The sequence below is a fragment of the Salvia splendens genome, chromosome 6, assembly GCF_004379255.2.
Source record: "Salvia splendens isolate huo1 chromosome 6, SspV2, whole genome shotgun sequence".
NCBI lineage: Eukaryota > Viridiplantae > Streptophyta > Magnoliopsida > Lamiales > Lamiaceae > Salvia > Salvia splendens.
In genome coordinates, this window is record NC_056037.1 from 4405592 (window position 1) to 4428112 (window position 22521).

A 22521-nucleotide genomic window follows, 5' to 3' on the forward strand; every position below is an offset into this window, starting at 1 on the left:
TCTTTCGGGTTATGAAAGTTCGACCCTAACCCTAAAAGCTCGGGTTTCGGGCTAGCTCATCAGGTTGCAACCGATAAGATTAACATGCGATCAATCCACTAAATAATGACGAAAATTAGTTATATTCATAAAATGTAAAATATTTAGTTATGATAAATTTTATATATATGCTTAAACTCAATCATAAACATGATCAAATTCTAATATTTGAGATATTTCGTGAAATTTTAATGCATATTTTAGAAATTTAAATATTTTTTAAGTGAAATTGAAGTTTTTAATTTATTTATCAATTATTATATCAGTAAAAATTCAATATATAATTTGTGTATTTAATCTAAAATTGAAAGTTATTTTTTTAGTTATCAATATTATAAAATTAATCAATGAAGTGTCGAATTAAGAGTAAAAAAAATAGAATAATAGAAATATTATCGGATTTTCAGGCTAGTCTATCGGGTTTTCGGGTCTGGCCCTAATGGGTTGCTGAGTTAATCGGGTGCTGGGCTACTCAGGTTTTAATTTTATCGGACTAGAAATTTTCAGCCCTAACCCTATAAATTTGATGGGCTATTCGGGACAGCCCACGGATTGTGGGCTAGAGTGACATCCCTGTCATCATGCTAACAAATGATAATTTATGTCCATGTTTGAATCATTTGATGGGCCTGGACAATTTAATTTCCGATGTATTGATTGAAGGATAATTGTTTTATTTTTACGAATTAAAAGAAGCCATAGTTATAATAGTGTGTTCAAGCATTATCAATGATTCATCTATATTCAGGTAGTAATCTGAATCCAGTGTGTGATTTTATTTATATTTATATTTATATTTATATTTTTATTTTTATTTTTATTTTTATTCTAGTGTAACTCAACACCCAAGAGGAAGAGACACTTAGCTTCTGTCTTCAATGTTGTTAATTCGAATCATGTACTGATGCGAAGCATATTTCCTATATTTTCCTCTTAGACTATACATTTATATGCAAATTATGGCTTATCAAATAGTGTTTTCATCGAAATTTAGGATGTAAAGAGCTGGCGGGAAATGCACGTTCAATTGAGGATTCCAGAGACAACACCCGGTCGGGTGAAATCTGTAAAGGATGCGGAGTCCAGAACAAACACCCGACCGGGTGATTCATGTCTAACTGCAAAACGGCAGTTTCTTCGTCAGCTTTTGGGCGGTTGCTTTGGAACAAAATGGGACGACTGGAAAGGGAGGAGGATCCGGCATCCAATCTTCATCATCTCGGAGACGGACTACCGCCGGCTATCGGAGATCACCATTAGTCTTATGGTTTTTCTTCTTTAGCATGTGTGGCTAGTTTGTATTCATTGCTCCTAACACTAGTAGGATGAATTGATTGTAGAGATTCTATATTTAATCATTTACTTTGGTTTTCGTCTATGGTTTGCATTTTATATATGCTATGTTATGATGCATCTAATGTAGTATATTATTTGCCTCTTTCTAATGTCTCTTCAACTTGGAAATTGGATGATAACATTGATGAAGAACTTATGAATTTTACCTTGTTCAGAGATAAATACATAAGTGAATATTGATGTAAAAAAGTCTTTGGAGTTGAATTATTACTTACTACGCATCCGTGGGAGTTTAGTTTGATGAGAAGATGTTTATGTGTTAAGTGTTCAACTAACCATAATATTTGTTGGCTTTGAGGAGTTAGTCTAATACTTACTGTGCTTTCGCGGGAATAATAGTCTAATGAGTAGGTACTTTTAGCTTTGTGTTCAGCTAGCATTAGTACTATAATTCTTTAAGTATGTTCAATACTTTTAGAGTGTAAAATTGATCATCGTTCTCAATTGCTTATGAACTTGAATATAGAATAAATACAATAGTGATTCATCTGAATGTTGTTGGGAGCAATGTTCTTTATCTCTTGAGTTTCTCCATTTTCGTACTTTAGTTCTTAAATTTAGTTTATTAATCTTGTCAATTCTTATTAAATAATCAAACGTCTCCCTATGGTTCGACACTCTTTTACTACAACTATATCAGTACTATTGCAGAAAGGTTGTAATTTTAGAGCTAATTTATTAAGCTTGTGTGTTATTAGTTCATTAATATAAAAGCTCGAAAAATACACATCATTTACTCAAACTTTTTGGATGTAACAATAAATCATTATTTTATCAAGTTACCATAATATTAATACTTGTACTAATATTTAAACTGGGCTATTTTTAACAGTTTATTAATTTTAAAAAAGTGTCTTTTGAATTGTGAAAATATGTATGACTATAAAATAAGGCTAAAATTCCTCTAAAACCCTACATTTCGGACTCTTCTCTTTTGCTCTCATCCATGTAAGTTTATCCCAAATAGATAAGTTTCTTGATTGATAATTCGAACAGGAAAAGTGTGATTTCCACCGATTCTTCTTGTTATCATTTCGTTGTCCTTTTTTTTTGTCAATATCGTGTTTCAGTGAGCTCGTTCGAATTTGTTTTTTTGTTTCTTGAGCGTTTTGTAATGGGTATTTGAGGGCGCACCGAATTATGATGAAAATGGTATTGTTGTGATTACGAATTTCGCTTGATTAGATGAGCTGATATATAAGTTGAAAGACCTCCTTCGAGAAGCTATAGCCTATTTTAACTGTCTTTTTTTCTTCAGAAGGGCTATTGAAAATATGATTCTTTATTGTTCATGTTGTTCGTGTTTATGTATATTATATATGCTTTTAGTGATGCTCAATTTTTACTACCTGAGTGCACCAACAGCTCAGGTTGAGGCTATTGTGAAATTTTATAATTCTAGATCGGATAAATTCTGAGGAAATTTGTAAAGGTCCTGGTAGAAAACTAGAAGTTGTGTGGTTTCCTTTTCTGTATCCTTTCTCCCTCTAGCTAGATCGTATCTCAAGATAATGCTTTTGAAGTGCAGGCCTTTTGGATTTCCCAACTAGTATTATTTAATGGTTGCTCAAAGGTTTTGGAAATGGAGGTTCTAGCTGTTATAACTGGATAGTAATTAGATTGCTTAAGCATAAAATATTAGGTATATAACCCTCTCCCTTTTGTTCCCTAGTTTGTAGGCCTCTTTGTTTATGGTTTCATGTATAAGTGATATATGTGTTGCAGCATATCTATGGTGAAATAATGAGGGTTACTTAATTGAGTATTGGTGTAATACAAGTTTAGGTGCGAATCTTCCCCCCTTGGTGTACTTCTTAATAATATAAATTTTGTTTCATCTTCATCAAGGGGAGAATAGATAGGGATCCCCAAAAATACTTCTGGGATAAATAAAATAAGTGAAGAAAATAAAGAAGAAAGTTTAGTCAGACTCTCCTAGTTTAGTAAATCACCACATTGCTGTTATTTATGGTAATCTAAGAATTAAGTAGTATACTAGGATATAGTAATTGTTTATTCGTCCCCTTTTAATGTTTGTGAACAATTTATAGACGCTTCAAAATTTGTACCTTGCATACCTAGACATACTAGAAAGTAGAAACTGACTGGATAGTATTTATTGATCATGTTTTGCAACGTATACATGCTATCTGTAGTTGTTCATTGTCGTGTATTCATTTCAATGCAGATCATGGCTGAACTTGATCAGAACCATGAAGTTGAAGTTGAACAAGGTCATGAACAGGAATATGAACCTGAACAACTTGTGCTTGAACCTGAAAATGAAATCGAACCTGAAAATGAAGTCGGACCTGAAAATGAAGTCGGACCTGAAAATGAAGTCGGACCTGAAAATGAAGCGGAACATGAAAATGAAGTCGGACCTGAAAATGAAGCGGAACATGAAAATGAAGCGGAACATGAAAATGAAGCGGAACAAGGAAATGAAGTAGAACATGGAAATGATGTGGAACGTGAAATTGTAGTAGAACATGTGCATGAAATTGAAAAAGAAACTGAGCCAGAAGATGTGGTTATAGAGAACTCTCAGCCTGATGCAAAAAAGGACCATGCAGATGAATCAGTTGTTGGAGGTGGTGAAAGATGGCCTGGTTGGCCTGGAGAGAGTATTTTCCGGATGTTGGTACCTGCTCAGAAGGTCGGTACTATAATTGGGCGGAAAGGAGAGTATATAAAGAAAACATGTGAAGAGACAAAAGCTCGGATAAAGATTCTTGATGGTCCTCCAGGAACAAGAGAAAGAGCTGTAAGCAAATTTCTTATTTGATTTATGATCTCGGTATCATATATTTATGTTGAAGTTAATTGAATGGATGTGATATAACCACCAAGTATGTGTTGTGATGTCATATTTTGGAAATATCTCTATAAGTTTAATGCTTAAGGAAGTTTATAGGAGCATACTTGTATGCCTCTAGTTCACTTTGTCCATTTGTTGGTTCTCGGTTACTATTCCATTTCACATATTTTGTTAAAATGTGTTTTGGCTATTAATGTATATTATGCTTGTGCATGCCTAAGGACAGTGTATATGACCATCATGCAATATATGCAGTATTAGTATTACTATGCATATAAGATCTAGAGTACCTACTCATTACTGAGCTCTTTTATCTTGATACTCAAGGCTCAGATTTTGATGTCAAGTTAGATGCTTGTCAAAAAATTTAAACAAGCATGATCCCCTCCCACCCCCCCAAGATCCATATCTTGAAATATTTTCTGCCTGCTTGAATGTTTTACCTGGTTATTCTCAAATATAACTCTGTTAGAAAGATTAAAAGGTAACTTCCCCAAAAAGGATTCTCCATGTTCTGAAAAAGAGAGGATATTTTAAAGAGATGCTTATACTCCTCACTTGACTGCAGCTGGTGGTATCCAATTATCAATAAAGTTAGGGTGCTTTTAGGAAACTAACCACCTTGAAATGTGAAAACACAATTTATTAAAAGCTTAACTGTTGCTAACTGTGAATATTGCATAGGTGATATATAATATATATACCATTTAATTATTAATCCTCTTAGTTGGTTATAGAATTTATAATATGATTCATAATTTGAGGTATTTATTAAGTAAACAAAGATGGCCTACCAAGATATGAAGGAAAGCAGTTTTAAAGTGTAATGCTTGTAATAATCAAACCTTATACTAGGATCGTTGAGAGATATTGATTGAAAGAACCCTGATGCTAGGAAGGGGAAGATCACTACAATAATAAGTTAATTAACATTTTCTCTCCCACTTTTTGTTGATTTGGGACCTGGTGATTTAGTTCCTTGATGAGATTATCTATCTTGGCATATTTGGTAGGGATTGCCAGAGGTATGCTACCATTATGGTTGTGTTCCTTGTTATAAGTCAGCTACTTTATAGGAAACAGTGTTCCTTGTGATTGGCCAGTTATACATGCCACTACCATTGGAGGCAAAAGTCATCAGCCATTGGTTAAAAAACTTAAAATAGTCTAGATAATAATGTACTAGTTGTATAAGTTACTAAAACAAGCTGTATGAATATATTTTGTGAAGTTCCAACCTTAACATACTGAATTTCTTGGTTTACATCAACCATAACAACATGTGAAGATATCATACTGCTTCCTATTAAGAGTACATGTACTAGTGTCATATTTTGTTCCTGCTGAACAGGGGCATGAATTATTAATTGAAGAATATAGTTAGAGACCGGGGGACAGAATGTCCTGATTTCCAAAACTTAACCTAAATGGATTATCCGAGTACTGATTCACTAAGGATTGGCTTGTTGAAGAGCTTTGCTGCCTAAGCCAACTACTTGATGGAGTATAAACCTCTGGTGTTGGGAATAATTTCGAAGGTATCTTCTGTTCTGAGAAAATAAGTCAAGTGATGGCTGGTTCACCTCCCGGATAGGTAAGCAGTCAAGTGTTGAAGGTTGGATCAACTCTTGTAAGTCTGTTACTTCAAGAATAGAAGGTTCAAGAAATCAATTCTGAATATTTCCACCTAGTATATCAGAGGACAAAGAACTGTTGAATGGTGAAAGATGTTAGTTTCAAGAATAGAAGGTTCAAGAAATGAATTCGGAAAATGTACACCTAAAATATCAATGGGCAAAAACTATTGAATGGGAAAGATGTTTTGGATAGATGAAAAATAGGGAGAGAGATTATGCTCCATGAAAATCAATCAAGTTGTATGTCAGAAATCTTATGATTGCATACCACCATAACCTGAAACTTGATGAACTTTTTTCCAATGAATTTCTAACTATGTTGCCAATATCAACTTGTGGAAGAACTTATCTCCTATCCCATCCAATAGATTTAATGAGAAGACTAATATTTTTACATTATTGGAGTAATAAGTTTTTTTAATTGTACATACAAATGTTATCTAAACTAGGTATCATTTGACCGCTTTACAGACAAGAGTAATATTCAGTAATCTGAAGTTTATTGTTTTAGATTTTAGCACTTGAGGGAAGTTGTTGATTTGCAATTTTCTGGTTAGGTAATGGTATCTGCCAAGGAAGAGCCTGATGCTGCCCTTCCTCCTGCCATAGATGGTCTGCTCCGGGTTCTTAGACGTGTTGTGGATGGACTGGAGAATGATTCCTCTGAGCAACCATCAGGTTCGGGAGGAAAGGTCTCAACAAAACTGCTCGTACCAGCCCCTCAAGCAGGAAGTTTGATTGGGAAACAAGGTGCAACTGTCAAATCCATTCAAGAAGAGTCTAATTGCATTGTTAGAGTTCTTGGATCAGGTTTGTCTTCTTTGTGACTCTATAACCCATCTATTTAGGGAGCTGAACTTGATCTGTAGCTCTTTTTGATTCTGCTGATTATTTATCTCTTTTTGTGAGCACGTGCCAAGTTGGTCTCTTCGTAAGAAGTTTCCCAGCCATCTTTCTCAGTTTGCTACTTGTCGAGTCCGGTTGCAAATTTGTTCTTTTTCGTCTATGTGCCTGGAGTTTTTGTATCTGCAGGAATTTAGAAAGAGTCAGATCGATCATGTATATTTTGTTTACTTTTATCTGATTATCTGCTCTTGAATTGAAAAACTATTTAGTCTGTCTTAGTTCTTATCTTCAGTGCATCATTGCTTACTTTGTTGTGCTTGAGCTCTCTTTATGTGCTTTATAATTTGTCAAAGTTATGCTGTGTAATCTTCAGGTTGTTTTAGATGATATTGTAAAATGAGTATATCTGTTAGTTACTATGTACACCGTTCTGTTCTACACTATCAGCTATTGATGTTGAACGTAAAATTGTAGTAATAGTTGTCTCCTGGAGAAAATACAGTTGCCGATGGAGTGAGATAGCTACTTGTTTTTTTCTTACAAGATATGCATAAATATGAACATAAATGTTCGACATTTTCAAACTGACGTCTTCATGCCATATGTTAAGGTGTTATTGTGAGTTCCGATATGTAAAGTGCCTCATCCATTCGATTGTTGGCTTATTCTTTCCAGAAGACCTACCCGTTTTTGCCCTTCAAGATGATAGAGTAGTAGAGGTTGTAGGAGAGCCCGCAGGAACACAAAAGGCTATTGAATTAATTGCTTCCCATTTGAGGAAATTTTTAGTTGATCGGAGCATAATATCAATAATCGAAATGCAGGTAAGATTCCTTTGCTTGCAAGTACATTGACTTGGATCTTTTTCAATTTGTTCCCTATTTTCTTAGTGTTTATGTATTTCTGTGGTCAGATGCAAACCCCCAATCCGCAGATGGATCACATGCCTCCTCCGCAGCACTGGGCTCCGCCTCCCCAATCTTATCCTCAACACGGACATGGAGGTCCTGGTCCAGGATATGGAACCACCCCTCATTTTAGGCCTCCGCAGCAGTTTGACAATTATTATCCCCCTACTGCTGACATGCCACGTCAAACAGAAAAACCACCTCATCAAGGTATATCTGCCTATGGTAGAGAAGCTGCAGGACAAATGCATTCATCAGCCACTCAGGCAGCTCCATCTGTAATCACTCAGGTTAAATAAATGCTTCTTCCTTCGTAACTTCAGTTCCATCTAATTTGTGATTCTGGTCGAGGTATCTATATAACTTTGGAGTTGTGCTATAGACCTCTTTATGGAATCGATGCCTAGTGTAGTGCTGTGACGTAAATGGGGGTGTGATTGGTTTTCAGGTGACCCAGCAAATGCAGATTCCTCTCTCTTACGCTGATGCTGTAATCGGTACACAAGGTGCCAGTATAAGCTACATTCGGCGGGTCAGTGGTGCTACTGTCGCCATTCAAGAAACAAGGGGTCTTCCAGGGGAGATGACAGTCGAGATTAGTGGCACTGCTTCTCAAGTCCAAACTGCTCAGCAACTGATTCAGGTAACTGTGCAGCACGCTTCGTTTTATTTATCTTTTTATATCCCAGCAATAATGGAACTTGTTTCTCGCAGAATTTCATGGCTGAAGCTGCTGGCGCGGCTCAAACGCAACACGCTCCATCAGCGGAGCAGCACGCATACAACTCTTATGGCGCCTCGCTATATGCATCAAATGCTGCTTCAAATCCTCCCAGCCACGGCGGTCAATCAGGCGGGTACGGCCCAGTTTATGGCAACAACTACGGCTACTGAGTTGCAGTAGCTTATTGTTTTACCATGTTGCAAGAGAAATTAGGAAAGATGACGTGGCAGTAGGGACATGACCCAACTGTTGACTTCTCATTACATATCTTGTTGTATCAGGCAATATCGTATCGTATGGATCAAAATTTTCTTGCTCTAATTTTACATATTCATAAACCACCGTTAATTTTTAATTTTCTTTTTTTCTTTTAATTTGGAGGTAAAATAGATGACAAGTACTCCATTTGTCCGCGAATAGGAGTCCAAGTTCATTTTTAATAGATTCTACTAATTTTTTACCCACTTTTCTGACGAGAAATGATACTCATATATGTGGACGGAAGGAGTACAATTTAGTCACACCAGAATTTTCAAAACTAGCACAAATTCAGTTTTCTAATTAAAAATTCTATCTTGAAAACACACTTCTAAAAAATCATCCAAAACATTCAGTAGGTTCTCATTTGACATATCACTTATGTTGCATGTAATGCTGATAGTGATATCTGTACATTTGAAGAAGAGAAGAGAGACAAATGCAAATCTGTGTAATTTGTCTATCCCAAGAGACAAAACACAAGAGACAGAAAGTAGAGAGATGAAAAATTACTATAATTATGTATTATGATGATGTAAAAGATAATTTAGTAATACGAAATATTTTTATTTATCTCCTAAACTTTAATATCAGTCATGAAAGGAATCAAACAAAAAATCACAATTACATTCCTTATGCATACCAAAACATGGGAATAAACCAAGGTTCGTCGTTCCACTCCGTTGTACCAAGCATGCTCCAACTCCAAAGACTTCCAAGAATTTCTTGATCGAACAAATGCAGTGTGCCTAGGATCTTCGTGTATATTCAACCATAGCTTAATTCTACACTGGATAACCACAAATTGACGATTACATTTCATAAAAAAACACTGCAACATATTCCTCTGCATTATTTTAAATCTATCAAAAAACAACTAATACAATGTACTAGATCATTTCAAACCTATCGAGTTCTATAAAATTGTACTACTAGAAAACAATCCACTCAATAGGATAAATAATAAAACTACTAAAATCTAATTATCAGGACAACAATCTTGCACCCCAACTTATTGTAATTCACGAATTCCTTAACTAGAAACAAGTCGAAGAAAAAATACTGCACAGATAAGAGCATATATCTTAACTTTATTGCATAATAATGCATAATGGACACTCACTCATACTGGTGCTGCACACGTCGTCCTAAAGTGGCCTGTCTGGTTGCAGCGGCTACAATGTACAACTCTCTTCACTTGGCCACGGTCTTCTGCTCTAACACGCTTCTTCCTCGGTCGCCCAGGAGGGCGGAGTGATTTAGGTGGATGAATAATCATTTCTACAGATTTACTGCCAGTCGGATCTCCTTCAGATAACTCCGTCCACAGTGTTTTATCTGGAATAGGATGTATAGTTTGTGAGTACGCCTTCCGATAGGTAGCAACAGTGAAACAGCTCTCAGTGAATCGATGGACATTCTGTCTGCAAGAGAGAAGTGCAGCAACAGCATGCGCACAGGGTAGACCATACAGTTGCCATCCCCGACAGAGACAACAACGGTTTCGGATGTCAACAATGTTTGTTCCCTCGTGAGATATCACCTCAAATTCAGCTTCGTTGGCACGAAGAACCTGATAAGTGCGTGCACGCTCAAGGGCCTCTGCAACTCGCCTCTCTGCACTAGGCACAAGGATGGATGTCCACTGCATACTAGTCTCTCGGCGTTCATTAAACCAGGTCATTAGCTGCCTTCGGATGCATTCCATCATCTGGATTATCGGTAGGCCCGAGGCTTCCAAGATCCAAGTATTTAGAGATTCCACTATGTTAGCTGTCAAATGTCCAAACCTTGTTCCCTCAAAATAAGCTGTAGCCCATAATCTAGAGGGAATCCTGCGAATCCAGTATGCTGCATCTTGAGAAATCTCTTCAATTTCTAGAATTTTGGCTTCAAATTCAATTACTGTAAGAGCATGGGCAGCATCCCATAAGAGGTTGACAAGCAGTGCATTGTTAAATTCTTTCCGGAAGCTTTCACTCAAATGACGCATGCAAAACCCATGGAAAGCAGTGGGGAAATTGGCTTCTACTCCATCAACAATGCCTTTTTGCCTATCTGACAGTATTGTAAGCCTTGGCATGTTTTCAGTATTCACCTCAAGAAGGTTATGGAGCTCGGAGAGAAACCACATCCAGTTATCATCATTCTCCTCATCAACAACACCAAAAGCCAAAGGGAAAAGGCCACCATCCCCATCAAATCCAGTAGCCAGAAGCAATGTACCAAGGTATTTACTCTTTAGAAATGTTCGATCCAGCCCAAGAAGTGGACGGCAAGCATTCAGGAAACCATATATGGATGCCTGAAATGAGATGAACAGGCGCTGGAAGCAGTTGTCGGTAGGATTTCCATAAACAGATGCAATACTTCCTGGGTTAGTCCGTTTAACTTGCTCACAGTACTGCGGGAGGAGACGATATCCTTCTTCAAAGGATCCGCGCATAGCAGCCATAATCCTTTCCTTTCCGCGCCAGGCTTGCTTGTAAGATAGAGTGATACCATGAACTCTATGGATTTCTTCCAATATCTCTTTTGGCTTGCAATTTGGGTTCTCTCTTAGACTTTGCTCCACGGAACTGGCAACCCACTGAACTGAGGCCTGCTGATGCCCCAGATGGGAAATTCCTCCACATGTATGGCTATCATTGATTGTTCTGATTGTGAAAGTTGGTACACCAGGGAGCTTTGCAGCATGAATGCGCCATGGGCATTCCTCGCTGGCACATCTAGCAGTAAAACGAGTTTTATCTGACTTTATGGTCTGCATCTCAAAATGCAGGGCAATAGCACAGTCCCTCAACGCCCTTCGACAAGCTTTGACATCTGAAAATTCTTGCCCCACATGAAGTTCATAGCTCGGGCTTATAGCAAGGGTTCTCTGCTGCAGAATATGAGCGGGAGTAACTACTAGAGACTGGTGAAAATCCATATCATGCATAGAGTCCATGCCCATGTCATCGTGCTGGATCACTGTTAATTCCATATTCTCATCGAGTTCTTGGCTCTCAGAGACAGCCACCAATTCATTATGATCAGACATATCTAACTCACTGCTACCTACAAGAAGATGCACATCTTGAATATCATGATCAGGCTTTTCCTCCATCTCCATTGACAAACCATTCTCTTGCTCATCATATTCATGATCAGCATCACCCTGATTGTCCTGACCCTGCCCCAACCTCGTGTCTTGCTCATGAGCCTGGCCCATCTCCAACCCATGGTTTTGAGCAATGACTAGGTTGTGATTGCGGTCCAGCACCACTGGCTGGATACGACCAAGAGCTGCACTGTTATTTTGCCCCAGAAGCACGTCGTGGTTCACCATTTTCACCTTATCCCTGCAGGAATCACTTCTATCTATTGCATTAGACCACTGAGTTGCATATCAAGCAATTTAAGATAAAAAAATTTGAGCCATCAATCTAATAAATCCTTTACAGACTGAATATTTCAATAAATCCAATAGAATTGATTTTTGCATATCCTCTCAAGTCTCAACCAAACAAATCAGTTCAATCAATAAAACACAAACTAAACACACACACACACACACACATAATCGCATCAAAAGAGGAAACTTTGCAACAGAACTCCAAATCCTAATTCGCCAGCACGAAAGCAAATTGAACAAGTGACTCACCAGCATATAACAAAGCAAAAATTGAAATCTGTATCACATCAGGTTGGAGTCTTAAACAAGCCCAGCTGCGGCAACACTCTCAGTGAGGAATCATGAAGTCCGAAAAAATGGATCGGGCCGAATCGGGGATCAAAAGTGGAAGGGCGTGGGTAATTGAAAGGACGGTTAATTGGTTGGAGAAAATTTGAAAGTGGCGGGGAAAAGGGAAGGGAGGATGAGAAGGAGAGAATTGGGAAATCGGAGAAAAGAGAGAAGGGAGAAGCGAGGGCAGAAGAGGGCGATGAAAATGGTTCAGCGCTGTGAGAGATGGGTATTTAGGTCAAACCTTCTTGCCCTTTTGCCCTTCCCATTTTGTACTTTACCCTATTGCCCCTTTTTATTTTATCATACTCTCATTTTCATATGCTTCTCATAAATATAAATACAAAGATCAATTATAACTCACTAAATTTGTAATCTAATAGCTAAAATGTAATTTTTTTAATTTAATCTATCATCATTAGCATTATTCGTTATATATATTCACAATCTTTTTGACCATATTCAATGGATTTGTTTATCAGAAAATACATCTATCTTATTGTAACATCATACAATCATAATAAGGTAGCAATTAAAAAACATCACAGCGTGTATTATACTAATAACATTATTAATATATTGAGATATTGACAAAGTTTTATCTATATCGGTTTATTTATAGATATTTATAGTGCATAATGATGATGTAGATATGTCATTCTTAATGTATAGAGTAATTTATTGACAAAGTTTTATATAGAAATCAAATATACTTTTCCAACCTATCCACTAATACAGAGATGTCAAATTGTGGATATTCATTTGTTTTGCTCTTATAATTAACTTATTTCTTTGAGTGTGCAGTGTTACTTATATCTCTCTTTTTGGTCATTGCAAGTATATTTTTGGGTATGAAATCTGTATATTAACTAACACTTATGGTCGAAATCAAAGTAAGATAAAAAGAACGATTCATGTAATACACACATAACCTCCCTACTATTCCCCTTATATTCCTAGCCAATGTTTTCAACATATATTTTGGAAAAAATCATATTCTTAATTGATATACTTACTACTCATGATCTTTGATTAACTATGGATAAATCCCTACTCGTCAACCACATCTCTTGAATTTGTGATTTATACAATTTTTTTCTATTTGACTCTATTCATATTCTAAATTTCTCAACTAATATACATGCTCAATGTAATGATTGAACACAACTTGTTTAAAATACTTTAAAATGAATTTAACAACTCATTTTTTTAAAAAGTAAGTATTTTGTCTGTTTATTATCGAAAGTGGGTATTTTTGTGTGTTCGCACATACTATAAATATTGTCTTGCATGAAATATATATAAGATATGAATTTATTTTTTAAGGTGAAAGTGGCTACCTTGATTAGACAAATGATATAATGTCCCACCCTAAAGCCACTAATACATTATTGTCCACTAAAATAAGTTAATCTTGTTCTAATATGTTATGCTTTCGATAAAAAATATTCAGTTTATGAAAACGTGTACATACTCATATAAATGAGCACTTAATGATAAATTTGTGTAAATAAGGAAAATTCAATTAATACACAAATCTATGACAGTGCATTTTATACTGGACTTGTCCAATCTGGATGCCCAATTGTTTGTAGTCAAAAGAATTTCTGGTTTTGAAACTAAAAAAAAAAATAGATTTTCTATTTCTCGGACATTCAGTTGAGAGGTCTAAAAGGCGGCTTTGTTAAGGTAATCATCGAAAAGTTGCAGGTAAAAAGAAGAAATCCATGGAATCTATGATCTGATTTGGTGGTTTCAGGCTTTCTTGAAGGGGTGGGTGGTTGAAGTGGAGTGGGGTAGGGGGTGGCAAGCTTTCGGCTGCATAATGCCGAGTCGTCTTAACTCCACCTTAGTCATCTTGTCGGCTTACTAAAGATTGTCTTTTTTAGAGGAATTTCACATCTTTAAATTCCTATTAGAACTTTTCAAACACTCTGCTGTTTCACCGCCACCACTTTCTTATTTGTATGTGTGTATATTAGTGCTGGGATATAAGGTTTCTTGGGTTTGTCATTTTCGGTTATTCTTGTCTGAATATTGTTTTGTTGTGTTCTTACAGTCTGTTTCTTGGCGAAAACTGCTGATTTTCTTGCGATCAGGTATGATTTCGCTGCTGGAAATTATTGATTCTTGCTTGTATATGTCTGATTTGGATGCGAAAATCATGTGATGCTTTCATTTCTGTTTTATGGTTGACTTTCTTCCCCTTTCCCTCTTTACATTAGTGTCTTGTTCTGCAGCAGTTATCAAGTGTTCGTTGTCTTATTTATGCAGATTTTTTTTTCATTGTTTGACTTCTTGCTTATGCAAATGTGTCACACTACATGGTTAAAGATATTGTTGCCAAATTGATTTGATGCATATTCCTATGCTTTTGCTGATGAAGGGATCTGATTAATCACTATTTGTAACTTGGGATTTTCTGTTTGTTGTTACAGTTCTCTATTTTTGGATCATCAGTTTGGTGAAATAGGTTCCTGTTTGATTGGAGTTTCAAGGAGATGGACTTGAGGCGAAGTTGGGGCGATGAATCTGGACATCAAGTTTTTCTTAGTATTGCTTCGGCTCTGGTTTCAGCAGTTCTTGAATGGATGCTCATGTTTATGATTTTCGTTGATGCTAGTTTTGCTTACTTGGTTACAAGATTCGCCCGCCATTACCAGTTGAGGACGCCATGTTTGTTGTGCTCAAGATTGGATCATGTCTTGGGAGACGAGGGAACTGATTTTCACTGGGATTTGATTTGCAACGAGCACAAGTCTAAAATAACCTCATTAGTTCTTTGTCAACTTCTAAACAACCACGTTGATGCACCATTGTCCATCAATCGTAGTCGGAGTGGGGATGTTGTGCAGGAGATCACAGAGAAGTCGTCTCAGTTGGACCAAATGTGGAGCAGGGATGCTGATCCACTGCCCCATGTAGAGTATTCGCAGATCAAGGATGGTTCCGGTTCTGAGTCAGAAGGTCCATTTTCAGACACTGAACATGCAAGTGGACGAATTCATGGAATGGAGACTTCAGACCAAGAATCAGAGGCTAAGTTTGTCTCTGCTGAAGTTGCTCGTAGTCCTGCTCCGGAAAAAGTGATACATCCAGCTCCTTCCACCAAATCTTCACTTTCTGAATCGGAGAAGCCCACTAAATCCCATCATAATGTAGAATCTGAGGAGTCTATCGAGCTTGGTTTAGATGAACTTAACTGGCTGCAAGGTGGCCATAGTAAAGATGTCGTTGGACCTTCTGATCTGATTGATTTTTCGTATGTTCATCCTTCTCCAAATCTGCATGGGACTCATTCTATTGATTCAAAGCAGACTAGTAAGTTAAATGTGTTCTATTTATCTCGTTGCATATATGACCTTACATTGAAGTCTCCAATCATCTTTTATGTTGTGTTGCATTCATGTTTTCATCAGAAAACTACATTTTAATCAAGCTTTTATTTATATATCAAATATGTATGTCGTGTGTGTGAGTTGGCCTAGTGGTAGAGTGGTAATGTCTAAGACCAAAGGTCTCCGGTTTCATCTTCTTTTGGACTAGTGGGAGTGATTAGGAAAAACTTAACTACTTCTCTTGTAGTATCATATTTTCTAATCTTGGATCTGTAAGTTGTTATTTTTGCCTTATCTGCTTCCTCATCTGTGATTTTCTGCAGATGATGCTACGAGCACTATCGAGTTGGAGAGAGATGTTCATGTTGATTGTAGAGAAACTTCCAATCTAGGAATCGACTCCACAAGCACAAACGAGTTGAGCAAAGAGGTTATCACAGAACCTCGAGAAAATTCTAGTGCTGGAAGCAACTTGGTTCCACCCTTTGAAATTCAAATGGATTTAAAATCGAATAAAATTGAGACTAGTTCACAAATGACTGGCCCTTTGGATCTTGGTGATGCTTATAAATTAGCTCTCGGTGCAAGAGGTAGACAGTTGTCTGGAAGGTTAGAACAACAACGGTCTATAACGGATAGAGTTAGTGAGGATCTGAAGCTCTTGCTATCACAAATATCTGCAGCTCGAGGGGTTGATTTGTCCTCAAACGATATTAGCCCTAAGGTATCTGCAAATGGCGAAGATTTTAAAGCTGCGGATGCCATAGGAGCTCAAATTTTTCAAAGAAAGATTTCTCTTGAAAGAAATGAGTCTAATTTTTCTCTAGATGGGAACAGTGTATGTGAAGTCGAAGGTGAAAACGATGCAGATATATTGAAACGACAGGTTGAGCATGACAAGAAGATACTGGCCACTTTGTACAAAGAATTGGAGGAGGAGCGAAATGCCTCTGCCATTGCAGCTAACCAAGCAATGGCGATGATCACGAGATTGCAAGAAGAGAAAGCAGCCTTTCATATGGAGGCACTGCAGTGTGTAAGAGTGTTGGAAGAACAGGCTGAGTATGATGGCGAGGCGCTGCAGAAAGCAAATGAGCTCCTTGCTGAGAATGAGAAACAGATTCAACGTCTTCAGTTTGAGCTTGAATCTTACAGATATCCATTTGGGGATGTACATTCGTCAAATAATTTTGTTAACGACAGACCTGAATATGAATCAGACAAGTTGAAGGAGCGGACTCTTGAGGCAGATAACAGGGACACCAACGCCTTACAGATATCGCTGCGTCAGTTTGAAGATGAAAAACAGTATATTTTAGAACGTCTGAAAACAGTGGAAGAGAAACTCTTTATGATCACCAAACATGAAGTCTACTCTGACACGATTGTTCGAGGGTTTTCAAAAGAGGAACCACTCGAGGATAACACCTCTGACCAGCCAGAATCAGTTGCAAGTTTTCAAGATAACGGTGTGACAGAGCAGAATCATCTAAAAAGAGATATGCTCATAGCAAAAGATGTATCTGGATATGAGAGCGCTCACCATGAAAACGGAGAACAAAATGTCGAGTTATCAGCACTTAGACAAGAACTGGCTGTTATAAGCAACAGATTACAAGCACTAGAGGCAGAACAAAATGTTATTGAGTGCTCAATCAATGCACTCGATAAGGGAAGTGAAGGATTTGTATTTGTTCGAGAAATAGCAACCCGTCTGCATGAGTTGCATTCATCACATGTTATGGAAAGGAAAGAAAACTCAGCATGATTCACGTCTCAGTGCATCTAAGGTATGCTCTCTTTCATCTAGTATAACAGTATATGACTTGTTTGTTACGGGAATCAAACTATCCGTTCCTATCGATCAACTTATTAAATATCTCAAAGCATTATTTTTGCATTGGGTAAAGCCTGGATCTTAGGTGCAACAAAATTAGATTGGAAGATTACAAAAATGCCAATTTATTATGTCCATCACAAAAAAGAGTAACATATCTTGATGCAGTTGCATTTCGTGCTATAGGTGATCTAAATGTTCGTATTAATATTAGTACATCAAAAGTTTACGCGTTAAATTTCAAATATTACTAGCATGTTGTCTAAGTTTATGCGTGTAACATGCTTTCTCAGATGCATAATGACCGAAGATTAAGTTTTGACACGCAGGCGAGAGGCATGCTGCAACAAATATCGAGTCTTGAGACGCAGGCGAGTTCATGGATTTGTTATGTATAGTGTCATCACTGGTTTTCCCTTCTTCCTTCATATATATAAAACCTGTATTTATGGAATCTTCAGTTTGCAGTTTTGGGGTCTGGTTTTTTAATAGATTTCCTTGTGCAAGTCCTAGTCTCATACTTATTTGTGAAAATTTCTGTTTTTTTTTTATTGTGATGGATTTAACAATGTATAGGCATTAGAAGTTGTGTTCTTGTATTGTTTCATAAACCTTTTTTTTTATTTCATACTTCCTTCGTTCACAACCAATAATTCCGTTTTTCTATTTTGGGTCGTGTACAAAAATTAGTCACCTACTATTACTTTTGAAAGCTATGGATGAAATTCAATCCGAAATCAAAGTTTGAGGTCAATATATGTTGGTTTAATTCTTGAAATATAAGCATAATATGTCTTGAAAGTGATACTGTATTAATCCAAACAACAAAAAGATACACAAATTTGAATTGAACTAAGTTGATTTATACAATATGAGATGTAAATAATACATGGCCCCAGCTTTGTTTGACTTCACTTACAAACGTATATAAACACAACTACTAAAAATATGAATTAGTTAAAAATAATTTTGATTTGAGATATACAATAAATAGAATAGATTACAAAAATAGGGCTCCAACTCCTCATTCTCACTGCTTGTTTTCAACTTTTCCATTTGCATTTTGTGATGCACTCATTAGGCTATCGAATTTCTCAGACTTCTCCAGCACAATTTCGATCTGTAACATAAATTTTATTATTATTCTGAATCAATTGTTTAATTTAATGATTATTATTAGTATTTTCATATATTTATTTTTAAAGTTATTATTTACTATTCCCTCCGTCCTATAATAATTGTCACACTTCATTTTTACCATAAATGGTAAGTAGGTCTCACATTCCACTAATTCACTTTACTCACATTTTATTATAAAATCAATATAAAAAGTGGATCTCACCTTCCACTAACTTTTCCAATCAATTTTTCTTTATATTTCTTAAAACTCGTGCCCACAATAAAAGTGACAATTATTGTGAGATAGATGGAGGGTGATTTTTGGAATGGGGAGGATATTATAATATTAATCTCAAATTTTGAAATGCGACACTTGAAAAAGCGCAGGAAATAATTATTAGTGCATAATTATTAATTAAAAATCATGAATACTGGTTAGTGTTTTAAAATATGTACTAAGTACAAGAAAGGAATGTGAATGTTTTATGAATAACTAGAGTAATATTTTAAAAGGTTTGCCTATAAATTGTTGGATTTTTGGCAAATCAAGATTTTGCATACCATCTTTAAATCTACGTGTTAGACTGTAATTAGTTACTGGATAAATACGTGCAATAATCCGATTTTGCAAACGATGAAGATTACAACAAGTATTAGTGTTGCATAACTTCTTGATTTCAACTAAAACGACGTAGTTTGGTGTGTACAAAATGTGAAGTCATTTTAATTTTCGAATATTAATTGAATATTTCCATGAATAATACTTACCCTAGCTTTCTGAACTGTACGACCCTTGGCTACATCCTTTGTTCCGACCGTTGAAGTCAAGATACCTAAAATATTGAACCAAACACCAATCATAATTTGAGTTCAATTCTTATGGAGTACTAAGTTAATTTAATGAAATATTATTACTTACTCTTCTCATTAACAAATCCATTATTTTTTAGAATCTCAGCTATCGTCACAACTGTAGTGATGGCTGTAATGAACAATCATCAGCATCATTAACTTGATTATATAAAATTCATCAAATATTTAAGCAAAATAATGAAAAGTCAATATTATTTTGTGATGAAGTATTGGTGTAAACTAGGTTTAGGTAGTTAGTTAATTACCCATGCCCAAAGCTGAAAGCTCAATCTCTTGATGTTGTTGTAGGTACCTCTGCATAGCAAGAAGGAAAAAAACAAAGAAATGCAAATACACACAAATTCGTTTTACATTATTCCTACATTTTAAATTACCTCACTTATTATGATTAATTATAGTGGTCTCGTGTGAGCAATCCTCTCGTTTAAACTACTTATCGTTATTTTTTAATTGATTCTAAATTTCTAACACTTTAAGAATTATTATTGGCATTATTAATTTTTCAAATAATAAAATTAAAAGTCAATTTATTGTTTTATTTATTGATTGAAGTTAAGATAATGAATAAATCAAACTTTGATTATTAGTTAATTTGTAAAATAAAGGTATTATGGACTAAACGAGATGGCGTTTAGCATATAATACTATTAACCAACTGTGTATAGAGAGAGGGATAAAGAGAGGGGTAGAAATAACCTTGGCAAGATTGACATAGAAGAATAGTGGTTTTTTGGTATTGGACACCTGAATTCTATTTTTCTTGATATTTTCATTGCTATTGCCATTGCCATTCATATTGACATCGCCAATATTGCCAATGCTTGCTTGTTTGATAACGGCAGTTTCTCCTTCTATTGTCATTTTCCTTCAATTAACAAATTCTAATATTTCCTCTTCTACTTTTTGCAGTTTCCAAATTTCTCTTTTTTTCTCATTTATATTTGGTTAACTATGTATAGAGGAGAATATGTAAGAATAACTGGTGGAGCTGCTACTTGGCACATTGACCCAATCAAAATTCATACCCAATAATTTTATGTGGTTCATTTGAATTATGGAAAATGCAAATGAAATATTGGATCTCCACACTGTTAGGAGACATTGATCTACTCAGTCCACCGAAAGCGGACTTAGGGCATCCACTACGCGGCGCGCCACCGTCCCGCGTTCCGTCGCGGAGAGAAGGAACGCTCGCGCGACACGTTGCGGCACACCGGCCCGTCCCGAGCCCGTCCCGCGACCCATACCTGCGAGACACGAGACGGGCTGTCTCGCCACGCGCCACGTGGGGCGCCCCTTCGCCATGCGTGACGCCCACTCGCCGGCCCGCGAGTGAGATTCGTCATGCTGACGCAATAATTCATTTTTTTAAAAAATGCATTTTTTAAAAAATATTTTTTATTTATAAAAATTGATTTTTATATTTAAAAATAATTTTTGCAAATAAATGAATACAAGAAATTCGTAATAGCTAATATATATTTGATGGGCTTGCGAATTTATGAAACTATTCTTGGTTGTTTCTCTTTTATAGAGACATCCTTGAATGTTTTTATGTTCCACTTTCGATGTGGGACAAACTCATTCTTGGTTGTTTCTCTTTTATAGAGACATCCTTGAATATTTTTATGTTCCACTTTCGATGTGAGACAAACTCATTCTTGGTTGTTTCTCTTTTATAGAGACATCCTTGAATGTTTTATGTTCCAATCTCGATGTGGGACAAACTCATTCTTGGTTGTTTCTCTTTTATAGAGACATCCTTGAATGTTTTATGTTCCAATTTCGATGTGGGATTTTAATTATATCTTTTTCTATTTTTTAAAATTATGTCATTTTTATTTTTTTAGGGTTTTAATTATGTCTTTTTCTATTTTTTTGAATTTTAAGTTGTAATGTTATTTTAATTTTAATGAAGTGTGTTTGTTTATTTGAATTTGTTGGAAAAAAATAAAAAAATGAAATTGAATGAATAGTAATTTAATGGACGGCGGATTGCAGGTTCCGTCCCTTAGTTAAGGGATGGAGTAAAAAAAGTACAGTGTGACCCTCAAATAGTAGTTTAAGGGACGGTATAGAGACAGCGTAGTGGATGGCCTTAAAAACATGTCGATGATTGGCTTCAGTTGATTTGGTCGGTATTTTTATATTAATACTATAAATTTTATTTTTTTAAAATTTTAAATTATGAAGTTTCTTATGTAATTCATCGATTTCCCCCTTGCCTAAAGTTAAACCCTAATTTTAAAATTCTTTTTGTTGGTGTTCCGAGTGCTAGAAACTGGTTTATTCTAACTCAATTAAATGAATGTGACAATCTCTATTCTTATTCTATTTAAAAACTCAATAAAATAAAATATTACTATTTAAGAATGTAAAAATATTATCGATTGAATAGGCTGCATTTCTAGTTCAAGCTCCTTGGCCTTAACTATAAAATGCCCCACTTTCCTTTTAAAATACACATGACTACTATTTAAGGTTTATATTGTGATTTATTATAAGTGCATATTCCATAACTTTAAACAGGGTGTTTGAGCTTTGAAGCACTTCTTAAAGCTTATGCTAACGTGTATACATTTTCTGTATATCGATGAAATTTAGTTTTAAAATGTTCCCTAACTCAGGTTGAGATTAATGAGAGATATTTTTTTCTGAATCTATAAGTCACCAAACATTTTACACTACAAAAAAATGCCAACTCAATTGAAACTAGTAAAAAATGAGCCTAGAAAATGATATTCACGGTACGTGTCATTAGGCCATCCACAATAGGAATAGCCCAGCAATAGCTCAGCCATAACCTAGCCACAAACTCCTCCTGCCACATCATCAACACTAAAAATCCTCCTGCCACATCATAAATAGCTCAGCCACATCATAAATAGCTCAGCCACATCAATAGCCACATCACTCAAAATTATATAAAACAAATAATTAACAATCACACAAAATACGCAATTTAATTTACGATGCATATACGAGAAAATTCAATAATATTATTAAAATTTAAAAAGTACATTAATTAAAAAAATTAC

General features: G+C 35.8%; 4 protein-coding genes across 12 annotated transcripts; 2 read left to right on the top strand and 2 right to left on the bottom strand.

Moving 5' to 3' along the window:
* Positions 1–2262: 2262 nt before the first annotated feature.
* Positions 2263–8686, top strand: LOC121809728 (flowering locus K homology domain-like). Of its 3 annotated transcripts, none has more exons than XM_042210496.1 (7): positions 2263–2343; positions 3584–4162; positions 6411–6663; positions 7375–7523; positions 7613–7897; positions 8056–8250; positions 8322–8686. In XM_042210496.1, exons 2-7 carry the CDS (start codon positions 3587–3589, stop codon positions 8499–8501), a joined length of 1638 nt encoding a protein of 545 aa, XP_042066430.1. In that variant the 5' UTR covers positions 2263–2343; positions 3584–3586; the 3' UTR covers positions 8502–8686. The 3 variants fall into 3 exon arrangements, with proteins under 3 accessions (XP_042066430.1, XP_042066428.1, XP_042066431.1); XM_042210494.1 differs by lacking the exon at positions 2263–2343 and adding an exon at positions 2376–2547; XM_042210497.1 differs by lacking the exon at positions 2263–2343 and adding an exon at positions 2910–3037.
* Positions 8687–9135: 449 nt separating this feature from the next.
* Positions 9136–12539, bottom strand: LOC121809372. 3 transcript variants are annotated; one of them, XM_042209953.1, is made up of 3 exons: positions 12236–12539; positions 9713–11933; positions 9136–9379 (listed from the first exon to the last, which is right to left on the bottom strand). In XM_042209953.1, exon 2 carries the CDS (start codon positions 11918–11920, stop codon positions 9713–9715), a length of 2208 nt encoding a protein of 735 aa, XP_042065887.1. In that variant the 5' UTR covers positions 11921–11933; positions 12236–12539; the 3' UTR covers positions 9136–9379. The 3 variants fall into 3 exon arrangements, with proteins under 3 accessions (XP_042065887.1, XP_042065888.1, XP_042065886.1); XM_042209954.1 differs by having other exon boundaries at positions 9136–9374; positions 9713–11948; XM_042209952.1 differs by having other exon boundaries at positions 9713–11948.
* A 1293-nt stretch (positions 12540–13832) lies between these two features.
* Positions 13833–18141, top strand: LOC121806228 (myosin-binding protein 1-like). 5 transcript variants are annotated; one of them, XM_042206197.1, is made up of 5 exons: positions 13833–14026; positions 14376–14415; positions 14755–15637; positions 15978–17444; positions 17785–18141. In XM_042206197.1, the coding sequence occupies exons 3-4, from the start codon at positions 14818–14820 to the stop codon at positions 17420–17422; spliced, it is 2265 nt and encodes a 754-aa protein (XP_042062131.1). In that variant the 5' UTR covers positions 13833–14026; positions 14376–14415; positions 14755–14817; the 3' UTR covers positions 17423–17444; positions 17785–18141. The 5 variants fall into 5 exon arrangements, with proteins under 5 accessions (XP_042062131.1, XP_042062130.1, XP_042062133.1 ...); XM_042206196.1 differs by having other exon boundaries at positions 13833–14005; XM_042206199.1 differs by lacking the exon at positions 13833–14026 and adding an exon at positions 14072–14089.
* A 380-nt stretch (positions 18142–18521) lies between these two features.
* Positions 18522–20344, bottom strand: LOC121807978 (uncharacterized protein At2g34160-like). Its single transcript, XM_042208315.1, has 5 exons — positions 20180–20344; positions 19729–19777; positions 19530–19592; positions 19379–19443; positions 18522–18611 (listed from the first exon to the last, which is right to left on the bottom strand). Exons 1-5 carry the CDS (start codon positions 20342–20344, stop codon positions 18522–18524), a joined length of 432 nt encoding a protein of 143 aa, XP_042064249.1.
* Positions 20345–22521: the final 2177 nt, after the last annotated feature.

Excerpts from the sequence above, each read along its gene's own strand:
- LOC121809728 (XM_042210494.1), top strand. Across the intron at positions 4,163-6,410 it reads CAGGAACAAGAGAAAGAGCT|GTAATGGTATCTGCCAAGGA; the intron begins GTAAGCAAATTT and ends TTTTCTGGTTAG. Across the intron at positions 6,664-7,374 it reads TGTTAGAGTTCTTGGATCAG|AAGACCTACCCGTTTTTGCC; the intron begins GTTTGTCTTCTT and ends TATTCTTTCCAG.
- LOC121809372 (XM_042209953.1), bottom strand. The coding sequence starts at position 11,920 with ATGGTGAACCACGACGTGCTTCTGGGGCAAAATAACAGTGCAGCTCTT.
- LOC121806228 (XM_042206197.1), top strand. The coding sequence starts at position 14,818 with ATGGACTTGAGGCGAAGTTGGGGCGATGAATCTGGACATCAAGTTTTT. Across the intron at positions 15,638-15,977 it reads TATTGATTCAAAGCAGACTA|ATGATGCTACGAGCACTATC; the intron begins GTAAGTTAAATG and ends GATTTTCTGCAG.
- LOC121807978 (XM_042208315.1), bottom strand. The coding sequence starts at position 20,344 with ATGACAATAGAAGGAGAAACTGCCGTTATCAAACAAGCAAGCATTGGC. Across the intron at positions 19,778-20,179 it reads TCTATGTCAATCTTGCCAAG|AGGTACCTACAACAACATCA; the intron begins GTTATTTCTACC and ends CTTGCTATGCAG. Across the intron at positions 19,444-19,529 it reads TGGATTTGTTAATGAGAAGA|GTATCTTGACTTCAACGGTC; the intron begins GTAAGTAATAAT and ends TCAATATTTTAG.